Below are 15,146 nucleotides of genomic sequence, written 5' to 3'. Positions count from 1 at the left end.
CCTTTAGAAAGACTCTGTACGTTTCAAAAGAAAAAAATGGGTCATTTGGATGGCGTCTTCAAAAGGTCTGCCGCATAATGTATTACGGATTTTCGATGAGCCACTGTTTGTATATAGAAGCCGTGGATTCTAAATGAACTAAAAGATTAAGACAACATTGAGAGAGGTGTCATCTTCGCATTTGCCGGGGACTCTAACCAACCTATTCCTGTGGTTCCCTTGATGAACGTGTGCAGATATACTTTAAGCCTGTTTAAAGTCTTCTTTTAGGGACTCTGTACAATCTCTGTATCTGAAGAATATTTTTAAGAGCCCATATTCATTCTATTAAAATTAAAAGCGGTATTCCAATAATTTTGATTTTGTTGCAAATCTTTTTCTTATGTGTGCAATGGAACTGGACCACAAGTAAAATCAATACGGATTAATATGATTTATCATATTATTCTTACTGGATCAGTAACAGTTCAGTCAGGAGTATTTCTCAAAATCCCATAGTCCTTGCACATTTCCATTTCTAATATAAGTAATTGCAATTTCTAATGAAAATTTCTTATGCCATCACCATCATCAAAACTGAAGGTCATACGTACAACGTTACATATGGGAAGATTATATTGTTCACAGGGAAGTAATGGTTGGTCTCTCTTGATTAGGAAATGAAGTGAATCAATTTCTTTCAAAACCTCATAAAAACAAAGCAAAAAGTGTATGTACAAGTATACCATGATAACATGAACACCATGATATTTTAAAGCAAAAAAATCTGCATAATATTTATTTAAAACATAATTTTTTCTACCTGAACAAGTTCGGGACAGGCCCCTAGTATATGTATAAACATAAAAATTGATTTTAAACGATAGGGTGCTTACTTTATTTGATATTTAAAAATTGAATCTAAAGTTAATCGTTTTTACAAGCATGAATCAGTGGCAAGTGGAAAAGAAAAGCAAAAATTCCAAGTAAAACAGACTACCAACTCAACTGGCCAGGGACAAGTTTGAAGCTCTTGCGATAGGGGGGGAAGTCCATTATTTAAGCTACCTTGGAATAAGCAGAATTTGAAATAACAGGACGTGGATTGGCAGGACTCTACTATATTTCTTTTGCAATACCTTGGCTTGAATCAACCATTTAAACATAAAGCTTGAATAGCTTTAATAATAATTAGATACTAACCAATTTTTGTTAAGTATTTAAACTTTTGCCAGTGCAATCTTGTATCATTCTGTTTGAAAGTTTTACAAGAACTGGGTATAAGTGCAGATTAATTTTGTTTAAGATTTGTTCAATAAACTAATCAACTGCCACATTTATGTATGTTTATCAATCATATTATTACTAATATTGTTAAGTTATTTAAAAATAATGTTATGTTTTCCTGTTTAAATCTCCTTTAAGTGTATGTTTCTGATTTATAGGTACATTGTTTTATATAACTCTCTGGGTCAGTCACGGAATGAGCTAGTTAGAGTCATAGTAACTACTCCAGCAGTACAAGTCAAAGATAGCACTGGCAATGTAATACCATGCCAGATAAATCCAGTATTTAAGAAAAATAATCTTTTGAGCACAGAATATGAGGTAATTAGTGTTTATCAAAACATTTTTTTCCAGGATCTTTGAATGTTTAAATGTTATAGTATTTGTGGAAGGATGATGAGAAATTTGGATGATTGATAAAGGTTGAGTGAGTTAGGTTACATAAAAAAATCTGAGTAATACAAATTGAAATTTCTCTTGGATAATAATTGCAATTTGAAAATTGAAAAGTTTAAAATTAGATATCAAACTAAATAAAGCCAATTAATATCAAAAGCTATCGCTTGCTACAATTATGAAAAGTTCTTGCATTAAGACATGTGTGGAAATAAAAGTTCTGCAGTGCTAAATGTCTATTCTGATGTTCTGATTTATTTTAGTTTTTACATTTTGCACTCTAAAAACCAAAACCAATATATTTTTGTGAAGAAATATTTTCATTGGCTCACATATTTAATAAATTTTTTTTTTTACATGATTATGAGACTTTTGAATAGAAATTTTAACTGCATATTCAATATTTACAAATAATATTTAAAAAGAGAAATAATAAATTGACAGTTAATTATTCTGCTTAATAATAAAGTAGAAAATCTGCAAGATGAAATACGAACAAGCAATAAATTGTTGACAAATTTTTAGGGTACCGAAAATCTATTTATTAAAGTCTTAGGTTTTTGCTTGAAAGCCTTCTAAGTACAGTCAACACTTGTTTTTTCTCGGTTAATTTGTTCCAGGCTTTACCGCAACAACTGAATTTCCTCAAAGTAGGATTTTGTATTTATAAACTGAATATTTTCCTAATTAGAGTGCTTAAAACTTATGATAATTTAAATGGTTTTTAACATAGTTAGAGCCCCCTGGACATGAAACAGCATGCTGTTTCATGTCTAGGGGTCTCTAACCCTTAGCCGCCATTACATTTGTATCACTTAATATATTGCAGAAAATATAAGAAAATGAGATATATTAGATGTAATAGATATCACACTGTTAAAATTATTGGGAAATCAACTACACACTCACATGCAGAATTTACACAGTACTGCTTAACTATGAAAATAGCTCAACTTGTTCGTTCAAGAATGTCCCAGTTCATCATCTACATTTATCCTCATTAATAATCTGTTTTTATCATGAATCACACTTAGTGATTGAAAGCAATTGTTGCAAACTTGCGAACGACCCCTGACCAGCCATCGCACATCCAAGAACTATTCGAATTCGACTCATTATATCGCTGATAACTTTCTGAATTTTTAAGATGTTGAACTAGAATTTTATTATGAATTGAAGAATCTAGTTGGGGTTCGGATTATGAAAGTTATAAATTGCTATCTTTCGCGCATGCGCAGCAGAGTGGGCGGAAAATGATAGAATTAGCACTACTATCAATCCTCTTGACTTACTATTTATTTAACTTTGTTTACATTCTGTTAAAACGCAGCTCTGTTGTATCACATGACGTAGTCTGCAATCCCACGCTTTTTGCTCATTAGAGGGCAACACCTGTGTTAGACAATTAAGCAGATTCGTACATGTGCTTAGCCATGATTGGTGGCAGTGTTCTGCATGCGTATGGGATGCGTCTGACAACTGTCATGTCCCATCATGCATCGATATGTTAATTTGGTTTTGAGATATAAGCGGATGTTTCCTTACTGAACAGCACTCTCTGTTACTCACTTACTCACATGCTACTCTCTACCGGTTGAGCTGCTTAGCCATTTTACACAAGCGTTGAGCATGTGCTAGTCGCAAGGGAAGATGTTGACTCGGCCATATTAGATTTAGGCTTGGTGTTGTTTGTGATCAGGTATGCAGTCATGTTAAAGTAAACTGGTGATCTTTTCATATACAGTAAAACCTGTAAAGTTGACCACCTGTCTATGCTGACTGCTTTTGTCAGGAACAGAATTAGGCCTATCTTGTATAATGAAGGAAAACCTCTGTAACTTGACCACCTTTCTATCTTGACCACCTGTCTATCTTGACCACTAATGTACACCAAATTTGGTTTTGAGTATTGTAAAAAACCTTTGTAAGTTGACCACTTGGTTTATTTTTTAAAACTTAATTTGGCAAATTATTTTACCTTATAATTATTTTTTTTATAGCTTTCCAAGAATATTTTTGATGCCAGATCAGCATTTTACCCGCTAAATAAAACAGCAGCATAACTAAACCTCCTTGTGAGTTTAACCATATGGGAAAACATCTAAGAACCCTTTCATTCTCCAAACTTGTTTTTCTTTTGTTGTTCTATTTGAGATTACCTTTTGTACTCTCTGTTCAATGAAAACATGTGTCAGTAGAAAATTACAAAGTATTTTTTTCCAGTTGCAATATCTAGTGCAAGGGAGTAAGAAATAGGACATTTTCATTTTCAACTGCCTTTAAGAACTATGAGAGTCCAGCTTGTTGCTCTTTGTGTTATAGTTTTATATAAAATGGCTTCAAAAAGAAAGTTAGTTGAACTTGAGATTGATAAAATGTATGAAATATTAAACTTAATTGAAAAGGGAGAAATCCAGAGAAAATTAGCTGACACATTTGGAATTTCCAAAACTAGTTTCTAATAAGTGCGCCAAACTTCAATAAGGAGTTATTTTGAGAGAAAAGTAAATCATCATGGTTATAAATGTATTAAATGTATATGAGAAAAAAAAATAAGCGAAAAATTTGTTATTTTTGATTAGCTATGAATTTTTAGGAACTATTAATATGAAATAACTTTTTATAAACAATGATTTTTTTTTTTGATCAATTTACTGAAATTTTAAATTTACATGACACATTATATGTCATTCTGAGAAAATAACCTCTAAAAATATTTGAATAACATTTTAAATTATTGTTTCAAAGTAATGTTGAACAATGAAAGTGAGTTGAACGGAAAGAGTAAGTGTCAATTAGTCAAAAAATGAATACATGGTGCAAGAAATGACCAAAAAAAAAATCATAACCCCTTTTATAAGTTGACCACCAAAGTACTCCACCGCAAGTGGTCAACTTACACAGGTTTCACTGTATATTTATTTTAAGTTGCTTTTAACGTTTTTAAGTTAGAAAATAAATGTTATTGTTTTGAAAAAGTGTTTCGTTCATGTACGAATTTCCAACCAATCTTTCTGCTAAAATATTGACTAAATGATATCAGATGTCAACAGCATTTGCTAAGACAACAGAAAAAACTTTTTTTGGAAATCTTTTTCTGGATAGTGTGGAAAAGTTGCTATATGGGTCTGTTATCACCCTCAAAAAATTTCGCTACATTTGTTTAATATTTAGTAGATCCTATTTGGCCTTGAAAAATTGAAAAAAGAGGCAAAAATGCACTTTTTTGAAAAAAAAAAGGGGGGGTGGGGGAGTTCCAAAAAGTAAATACATTTGAAAGGTGTTCCAGTGATAGAGAAACACAATTTCTAATTGATCAAAGGACAGTAAGAAAAATGGCTATTGGAAATGTGGATAAGGTAACAACCCGGAAACTACAAAAAAGAGAAAAAAGATGCCAGAGAACAGAATCATCTGTTGCTTTGGATGAGAAAGACATATCAATACCCAGCACAAGTGGATTGAGGGTTAAGGAAAGTCGTTTATTACATTGAACGAACCTGAAACAGAGCTTCAATCAGGAGAAAGCACGGAAAATACAGATGACCATTTTAAATGGAACTTTCTGCTCTCAAGAAAACGTAAGTGAACTAATGCGCCACCAAAATGAAACTTTCTATGCCTTATACAGCCTTAGCTGCAGATCTAACTGGCACTTCAAATAGAGCAGTGGTCAAAATTGCTACAGCAGTTCTTGCTGATTTTGACTTAATTTCTCTTAAGCAAAACAAAAATATATAGTCGATATAAACAAAGTAATGAGGGAAGTTGATAAAAAAAGGAGCAAGCTTAAGAGAAAAGGATTTAAGAATAGTTCAAGGGGCAGCCATAAAGAGTTTGTATTTTGACGGCCACAAAAATGACACCCTTCGAAACACATCTGGCAATCAAAAATTAGCATCTGAAGCACATGTAGCACTGTTTGAAGAACCAGGTAGCAAGTACACCGGTCATATATCACTAACAGCTGGTGAACGCGCAAAAGAAATTTCGCATGGTATTATAGGTTGCAAAAAAACAGTCGAAAACTTTGTACTATGGAATGAGTAAAAATGACAACAATATGCATCAAGTACAAATAAAGTAGTATAAAAGTTAAAAACTCAGCAGTTTGCTGAGTTTTTAACTCTTTTATACTACTTTATTTGTACTTTATGCACTCTGTTGTCATTTTTACTCAAGGTATTATAGGCTTTGCAAAAAAGTATAATGTGAGCTTGCTCAACTTACCGAGAATTGTATGAGATGGAACAAATGTAAATATGAGATGGAAACTTGGAGTATATATACTATAGTGTATATATATATATATATATATATATATATATATATATATATATATATATATATATATATATATATATAATTCGTTTACTTCAAACTTATGTCAAAGGACCTTTACAATGGGACATATGTCTGCTGTATACTAATGAGTTGCTACTGAGGCATCTTATTTTGGAAATGTATGATTGCACAAAGGGACCACATTCATAACCTGCAGCTATCGGACGACTTCTTAGAGATTGAAAAACATCCAGTGGTCAAATTTGATAAAATTGACTGCTATCTTCAGGCTTTGAATATGGAAGATATAAAAAAATTAAGTACTGAACAACTGTGTTTGTAACGATTCTGTCTTGCCTTAAAAGATGGTAGTTGCCCTTCTAGCCTGGCCTACAGTAGTCCAGGCATACTCAGTCATGCACGATAGCTGACAACTGCAAACTGTTTGTCACGCTTGTATATAGGCACTCCAAGTCCATCAGAAAATCTTACACTGCTTGTAAAGTAAGTAATGCTAGTTTTATGCTCCAATGTGGTTTGAAATAAAAATGGGACCTAACTGCTAATATGGTGCCCAACATTTTTTGGAAAATGATTTCTCTTGCAAGGCAGTTTCCAGACAATATTAAGCTTAAGTGTCCTAAACTTAATTTTGAGTCGTTGATTATGTTGATTTAGTTGATTGTGCAAACTGTGTTGAAACAGTTCCCCCTCTTACAATGCATCTAAAAGATGAAGACTTGAAGGAAATGTACAAATAACAGCCTACAGAGTTAACTTTTGAGAAATTTCTCTGTCATATGTAAGTTGTGGAACGTTGTGTGAAACTAATAACCTAATCTGCAATAAGTGTTTGAAGTGAAGCTGCACAAGATGGATATATTCGTGCCAAACTTCCAGCTAGGAGAGAACTTCCATCACTTAATGACAAGGTACAATATTATTTGAAAAAATATGATTAATAGTGCTATTTAATTAATCAGTCTATGACTTAATTTTGAAAAATAATTTTCATATTGGATTTTTAAGAAATCCAATATTTTTCATTTTTCTCCAATTTTTGATGTCAGAAAAGTGCAGTTAAATAAAACATTTTATGGGCTCGAACGGGCTCATTATATAACATTTTTGTTGCATTTCAGAAAAATATTTTAAATTTATTTTGAAAAAAAATTTTTGACAAACATTCATTTTTCTATTTTTTTCGGTTTTTCAGTGTCAAGTAGGGCCGGCTAGATATTTTTTAATATCCAAGAAATTTTTTGTAAGTGCTAACTAGCTCACTACGCAACTTTTAGGCGCTATCCCTAAATGAATTTCAAAAAAAAAAATCGGCTATTTTCAGCCCACTCTAATGCGCAGAGAAAAATTCATTGTTTTAAATATCCATATTTTATCAAATCTTCAACATTTTACTTTTCAATTTTAATATTATACTTATCTTGTGCGCTGTCTAGTTTTCTGAAAGCTTGGAAAGCTTTGATGGAAAACTTTGCATGTAATGAGCCAAAAATCTTCAAATAAAATTCGTAGTTCTGAGTGAAATGCTTATATCTTCATGAATATCAGTGATATTTTTTTCAAAGTATGTAAAAAAAAATTGTACATAGTAAAAAGTAACTAATTTCTGAAATTTACAGCTTATTTTCAGCTATTTACGATGAAGGATGATCAAAAACCATTTTTGTTTTCATCAATTTGTTGCTGGTCCTCTAAATGCATGGGTGATGTAACTTTTAATGGAAAATGACAGCTAAAACACCTTTTATGCGACAAAAGTTAAAAAAGCAATTGGTCATTTATTTCTGGAGAAATCTTTTAAAATGTGAATTTTTGAAAGTGTCCCAATATTTTTGGTCATATAGTAAAACCTGTAAAGTTGACCAACCTTGTAAGTTGACCACCTGTCTATGTTGACCACTTTTGTCGGGAACGGAATTTGTCCTATCTCATATAATGAAGGAAAACCTCTGTAACTTGACCACCTCTCTATCTTGACCACCTGTCTATCTTGACCACTAATGTAACGCAAATTTGGTTTGGAGTATTGTAAAAAACCCTTTGTAAGTTGACCACTTGGTTTATTTTTTAAAACTTTCTTCAGAAAATTACTTTATTTTATTACTTATTTACTTATTTATTTATTATTATTATTTGATAGCTTCCTAAGAATGTTTTTAATGTTTTGATGACAGACTAGCATTTTACTAACTAAACAGCAGCATAAAGCTTATGCTGCTCTTTATTCTCCAATCTTGTTTTTCATTTTTTGTTCTATTTGAGATAGCTTTTTGTATTCTGTTCAATGAAAATAATTGTCAGTAGAAAAGTTCAAAATCTTTTCTTTCAGTTGCAATATGTTGTGGCAACACAGGAATTGTGCAAAAAGAGCTGACCCGGATCTATATATTTTGCCCTCCCCCCCTGCAACAAAATATGTATGGCCCCTCCCTAGTGGCCAGCAGTGTCTGTTTGTAAAGTGCACAAGTCTTAGTGCTAGTTTTTTCCTATTTTTTCTTCAATTTCTAAGGCTGTTAGCCCCTTTAAGGATGCGGGCCCCTCGCACTGCGGGTACACAGATCTGGGCCTGCTAATGAGTAAAGTTACTTGTTTCTGGTGCAAGGGATTAAGATATAGGACATTTTAATTTTGCCTTTATGAACTGGGAGAGTCGAGCTTGTTACTCTTTGTGCTATACATAAAAAGGCTTCAAAAAGAAAATTAGTTGAACTTGAGATTAATAAAAAGTATGAAATATTAAAATTAATTGAAAATGGAGAAAGCCAGAGAAAATTAGCTGGCATATATGGAATTTCTAAACCTACAGTGTCTAATATAGTTAAAAACAAGGAAAAAATAACAAAATTATTTGAATAGTATTTTTAATTATTGTTTCACTTTCAATAATGTTAAACACTGAAAGTCAGTTGAACAGAAAGAATAAGGGTGAATTCCTCAAAAAATGAATACATGGTGCAAGAAATGACAAAAAAAAAAAACATTACCGCCCTTTATAAGTTGACCACCTGTCTAAGTTGACCGCCAAAGTGCTGCACCGCGAGTGGTCAACTTACACAGGTTTCACTGTATAGTGTATTCAGAGTTAGTACGCTCCTTACAAACTCCTGCTTTTTAAGAAAAAATATGTGCCCTTGAAATTTCTAAATTTTGTTATCTCCTTACACACTCCTTTTTTTTTAATTCTACATGACCTTAAAGATGTTCTTCCATCGCCGATCCGATACGATTGATTGCGTTATACCGAATTTTACCGGAATTCCGCTATTTTCCGGACTGCTATTTTTCAGACCAGAATTTTGTCTGACAATACCGGAAGTCTGATTTTTTCATTCGACTATTTTCTTCCCCACATCCGATTTTTTTCCAAATTTCTGACAATTATTTCGATAATTATTAATAATATAATGTCTTGGTGGACTTATTAAAGTACCATTATAAAGTTTTTTTGCTTTAATAAATTCTTTTATTTGCCGTTTTTAGACTTCTGATGCTTTCATTTTGATTAAAGCAATCTCTTTGCATCGGATTTGAGAATCGAATTTTTCTGATTTTTGATGCTTATTATGCTTTTTTAGAGGGCAAATAAATGAAATTTCTTTTTATTCCCATAAAAATCACAAAGTTACAATTTTCATGCCAAATTCTGTGTTCTTTATGAGAGTCAAAAAGGTAAAAACCTAAATTACTGGTTTAACTTGATTTTTGCTTCAATTAGGTCGATTGTTATTGATAATACTTTTATTGTTGAGCTCTAAAATGCAATTCTAAAATAATTTACTTAAATAAAATCTTGTATGTACCCTTTATACTTTTAATGCGTTCACTTTGAAAATCGCAATATCTTTGCATCCGCCATGGGTATAAGATTTTTTACATTTATGATGCTTACTATGCCTTGTGAAGAAGCAAAGAAATTAAGTTTATTTGTATTTTTATAAAAATCATTCAATTGAAAAGTTTTTAACGAAATTCATGCTCTTTTAACAGTGCCAAATGTCAGAAAGTTAAGTAAAAAATCGCTGGCGGAAAGTAATTTTCCTTGCAACTTCTTTAAGGATTTTAAAATCCTTACATATCTGTAGTTGGCAAAATTTGTGATTTTTTTTTTTTTTTTTTGGATTTAAAAAATAAATAAACAAAAAAATCGGACTTTTTTTATTTAAATCCAGTTTTTTTTTAATTTAAAAAATTTGTAGATATTAATTACAAAACATAAATAAACATAACATATTTTATACAATAGATGAAAGAGCAACTTAATAGCTAAACAGTGGGACCACTATTTCGTAGAATTAATATTTTCATACTTTTGAAAAAAAAAATTATTAAAATTAGTCAGTTCTCTATGTTTATCAGCGTATAGAGTCACACAAAAGTTTTGAAATGGTCTACAAAATTTTGATCAATTTTGAAGATTAAAATAATGTGTATAATTTTTTCAAAAGGATCCCTAATGTTTAAATTGAATTTTCTGTATTTCAATCTCTTATGAGTAACCTCACACAAGCTTCGCCAAAAATTGTTTGTTGTGTTTGAAGTTTGTCCTTTTGTATCCTGTAATCCTGTAAATATTTCAATTATTTTGATAGTTGGAAGTTATTTTGACCTCTACTACTTTCTGTCGGCTTACTATAGGTCTTATTTTGGCAATTATTTTTTAAAGTCTTTTTTTTTTCGGTTAAGAAATTGTTAGTTTGTGTTTTCTTTTTGCAAAAATACTAATTTTCAATAAATATCACTTATTTTTTATTCATTTTCAAAGTAAGACATATTTTAATGGTTATCTCCCCCCCCCCTCATATTTGAATTTGATTCCAAGATGACTCAAATCTAAGAAGCTGTAAAAATGCATATTTTACTATAAATTTAGTATGTAACATATTTTTTCTGAAATACGTTTTTAAAAAAATGCATCTTTACACAAGAAACCAGCCCTTAAAATGTAAAATGAACTCCTGCAAAACTCCTTAGAAACTCTTTACTTTTAATTTTCAAAGTTGAATATGAACCCTGATATTTATATCGTCTGGTATTAAACATTTTAATTGTAAAAAAATTTCGGATAATTCGTTTTCAGTAATCCAAGGTGTTGTGAGCTCGAGTTACTTCGGATTTTCAAGACTTCACTGCAGTTAAAAGGGATTAAAGTGCAAAGTGGTGCATTAACACTTGGCATCTTGTTTACTTTCTACTCTGGCCACAAGAGAAAAATATTGATAACTTTGCACCATTCGTTAATAATTTTAATAGAAGTTTTACTCTTGTATAATGACTTTGTTTTATTTGATTGGCATGATTGGGATGCTATTTTTTGCTTCATTTCTTTGTGCTTTAATGGTAGCTACGAACTCTCCTGATTTGTTCGGGAGACTTCAGAATTTTGATGTCTTCTCCTAAACTTCCTAATGAAGTAAATATATCCTGAATTTTCACCCAAACAATGAAATTTCCTGAAAAAGTATTTCTCTGTGATTAGAATTTTGGTTTTGGTGAACAATGAAACAATTATGATTGCAAAAAAAAAACTATTATTTTCATACATGAGTATGAAAATTATTTTTGTGAAATCATTTTCCAGATGCGTTTATTTCATGTTCCTACTTTTTCAAATTTTTTATTCCTCAAAAAATAAAAGTAAAACATCCTTAATTTTTCTTTGCACTTCATAAATTTTTACCTGCTGCAAGGAATGTTTATTGTCACAAACTATGCCTGTTTAGAAAAAAAAGGATTTAACTTTATAGATGTACTTTTTTAACTTTGAAGTAGTCGACTCAATTTCCAGAAATCGAGTCATATGCAAGCTAAATTTAAAAATATCCATCTTATATTTTAAAAATCCCTTTCACATTCAAAGTTTTTTCATTAAATTTATTCATGCAAAGTCATCAGAATTTTACATATTAGTCTCCATAGTTTTCAACTTTCTGTGTTGGCAGCTGTAAAAAATACATAATATATTTTGAAATGCTGTGCTTTAACTTTTAATTTTAATGGGAGTCTGGCGTGTTTTAGTTTGTTTTCAGTGTGAGACACTATTTTTTTAGTTTATCGATTTCTAATAAAATACCTAATAACCAATTTAGTGGTTCCCCTCTCCCAAATACAACAATTAATTCTCTGACTGCTTAGTTTTTTTTTTTAAGGAAGTTGGTTCAAAATGTATATTTTTTATGTATAAAAACGAATATAAGAAGCTATGTACTAAATTTATGCAAATAACCTTAGAAATTATGTTTTGTGTGATAAAAATTTATTAAAAGTTCAAGGAAAAGCTCTGCTTCACATTATTTGCACAAAATTAAAGTTTTTCTTTCTAATTATTTTCCCTATTTATTATTCAACAAGCAACACTTTCTCTAAAACTCTTGTTTGATGAAATTGTTAGCTATGGTGCTTGCCAAATGACAAAACCAATAATCTAAATACTTCAAAAAAAAACTTTATTGGCATTTAAGCCAATTTCTTAAAGAGCTCATTAAAAAGAAAGTGAAGAATCACATCATCAAATCGGTAGTTATCATGTGACTTTGTGAAAATAGTATTCAAACAGAATGCCATAATGCATCAGTTCAAAAGCAACCCTAAGAGTCCATTAAATAAACAAAATTATGCATGACATCTCCAAACAGTGAGCTTCTACGTAGCCTTAAACACACATGATAACAAATACTAGGGTTGCCATGAAGATGTAGATGGCAGTTAAATTGTTCATTTTTGTGTGGGATAAATCTGTTATACTGCTAATGGACCCCTATTTTGCACGTCTGAGTTAAATAATATTGTTTCTATTTGCTTTTTAAAACAAAAAGTTTTTTTTTCTTCAATTTTTATTTTAGCTGTGAAAAGTTTTGTTTTTATGATAAAGTTTAGAATATTTTTTTAATTGGGTTATTGAAAATAAATAAAGAAAATAGTTTACATTTTATGAAAATCAGAAAGATACTAAATGTTTTTTCAGGAGTAGAAATACCTCTTAAACCAACTTTACCTAAAGCTTCTTTAAAAATAATTCATTTACTTGTAAATATGTTTTACCTAGGTTTAAGATAGGTTTTGTTACTTTATTTGGTTGTTTTTCCCTATAAAGACTTATATTTGCTTGAAAGAAAAATGAAAGTGAACCTAATAGAAGTAGAGGGTTCTTTAATAGCATCAGTCAGTCTTTTTTAAGTACATTATATATGTGTATATCTGTTTTTATTTTCAAGATTCATCATTAGGTAATTGATCATTTTTCCTTAATTGTTATTTTTTAACATTATGTTATTTAACCATGTGAGAAAAAAAAATACTTTTGTTGAGAAGTATTTCATTAAGTTTTCTATGCAACATGTGCATATTTATTTATTTATGAACTTTGTTTTGTCTTCCAGTTAATAATCTACGCTGAACTATCTCCACTTAGTCTAACTACATACACTATTCAAACAGTTGAAGATGATCATTCAAATTCTTACCGAGCAGCAATTAAATTTATTAATGTAGATAAAATTCCTACCCATCAGTAAGTACTATTTCAAAAAATATATATGTTCATTTTATTACAAACTTACAGAATACTTTTTTGAAAAAATTTTTTAATATGGACTGTTCATATATAGGTTATTCACAATTTTGAGTTTTTATGAAACAAAAGATATCAGTATTGCTTTCTTTCTTCATTCTTTTCTCTTTTTTATTTATTTATTTATTTTTGCATGAAATATTGCTTTAACTGAATGTATTTTTTTCTCTTCTAAGGTACTGCTTATTTCCTTTTTGTTTATTGTAGGAGCTTTCACATGATTCGCCAAGATGCACCAGACGTTTTTTCAGTCAAATCAGATTATTTTAAAGGTATCTTTTCTGGACCCACTGGAATGTTACAAGTATGATTTTTTCTAAGCAAAATATCCTAAGAAAAAATTTTATTGTTTATGTTTAAAATTAGTTTTAATCAGGGTGTCAGGGGGGGAATGATTTCTGCCCTCTCCTGAACAGGAATAGTATCAAGAAAGTCAGGCAAATGATGTTCAATGAACTCTAAATATGAGCTTCCTGCATTATAAGACCTTAAAACGTATACAGACCCACCAAATGATTTCCAGTTATGATTTATGATTGAAAAATATCGTCTGAAAATAAAAAGCATTTGTTTAACAAAACAATTAATAATAAAAACTAAACAGAATTATTCATTTGTCATAATATTTTATGTATCATTTGCTTCTTTTTAATCTTCTGATATTTTGTAAATGTGTTTTGGAAAATGCTAGAATTATGATTGTTTTTACAGTAAGTCAGTAGAGAGTGTGTTTTTAGTTTTTGAAAGTTTTCATTAAAGTTTCTAAAGATAAGTTGCTATATTCTTTTCTCGATTTTTGGCTATGTCACGATTTTCTAACGAAGAGTATGCTGACATGCATTGTGTACGGATTTTGTGATGGTAATGCTCGCAGAGCCGAGAAAGAATACCGTCTCTGTTACCCAAATCGTTCTGCACCTAATCGAGCTGTGTTTGCCTCTATACATCGAAAGCTTAGGGAGACAGGTTCATTTGGTACGTTGTTCGAGAGGGGCCAGGATCACTGTTCTGCCGATGTTGAGGAGTATGTGCTGGACCGAGTAGTGGAAAACCCAAGTGTGAGTTCACGCTCGATTGCTATAGAAGGTGGACTATCACAACGTAAAGTGATGAAAACATTGCACCAAAACAAGTATCACCTGTATCATTTTACTCTAGTACAAGAACTGCGCAATTCAGATTTATAAAAGCGGGTAACATTTTGCAGATGGCTACTAGCCCGAGACACTGAAGATCACCATTTTCTAAGAAAAATATTGTGGACTAATGAGTCGTTGTTCACTAGAGGGGCATCATAAATTTGCATAACTGGCATCATTATGCTGAACATAATCCTTTCTTAACCCGAAACTCAGCATTCCAAACTCGATTCAGCATAAATGTTTGGCTTGGCGTAATAGGAGCTCATTTAATTGGCCCCTATGTGTTTGGAGGTAACTTAAAAGGAAACACATATTTCATTGAACATCATTTGCCTGACCTTCTTGATGCTATTCCTGTTCAGGAGAGGACAGAAATCATTTTCCAACACAATGGAGCCCCTGCACATTCTTCAAATGCCGTTCGGGAATTTCCATCCCTTGGCCCCCTAGATCCCCAGACCTGATGCCAG

At 31.1% G+C, this 15,146-nt stretch overlaps 1 protein-coding gene across 1 annotated transcript in view; it reads left to right on the top strand.

Moving 5' to 3' along the window:
• The window catches only part of LOC129231375 (alpha-mannosidase 2x-like), an 88,905-nt gene that overhangs the window by 53,367 nt on the left and 20,392 nt on the right, over nucleotides 1–15,146 (top strand). The window contains exons 13-15 of the mRNA XM_054865671.1: nucleotides 1,425–1,587; nucleotides 13,344–13,474; nucleotides 13,742–13,838. Of these exons, the coding sequence (XP_054721646.1) occupies nucleotides 1,425–1,587; nucleotides 13,344–13,474; nucleotides 13,742–13,838 (391 nt within the window). The remainder of the gene's footprint in view (nucleotides 1–1,424; nucleotides 1,588–13,343; nucleotides 13,475–13,741; nucleotides 13,839–15,146) is intronic.

This window comes from Uloborus diversus, chromosome 10 (assembly GCF_026930045.1).
Source record: "Uloborus diversus isolate 005 chromosome 10, Udiv.v.3.1, whole genome shotgun sequence".
Lineage (NCBI taxonomy): Eukaryota > Metazoa > Arthropoda > Arachnida > Araneae > Uloboridae > Uloborus > Uloborus diversus.
This window is presented reverse-complemented; position numbering and strand designations above follow the sequence as displayed.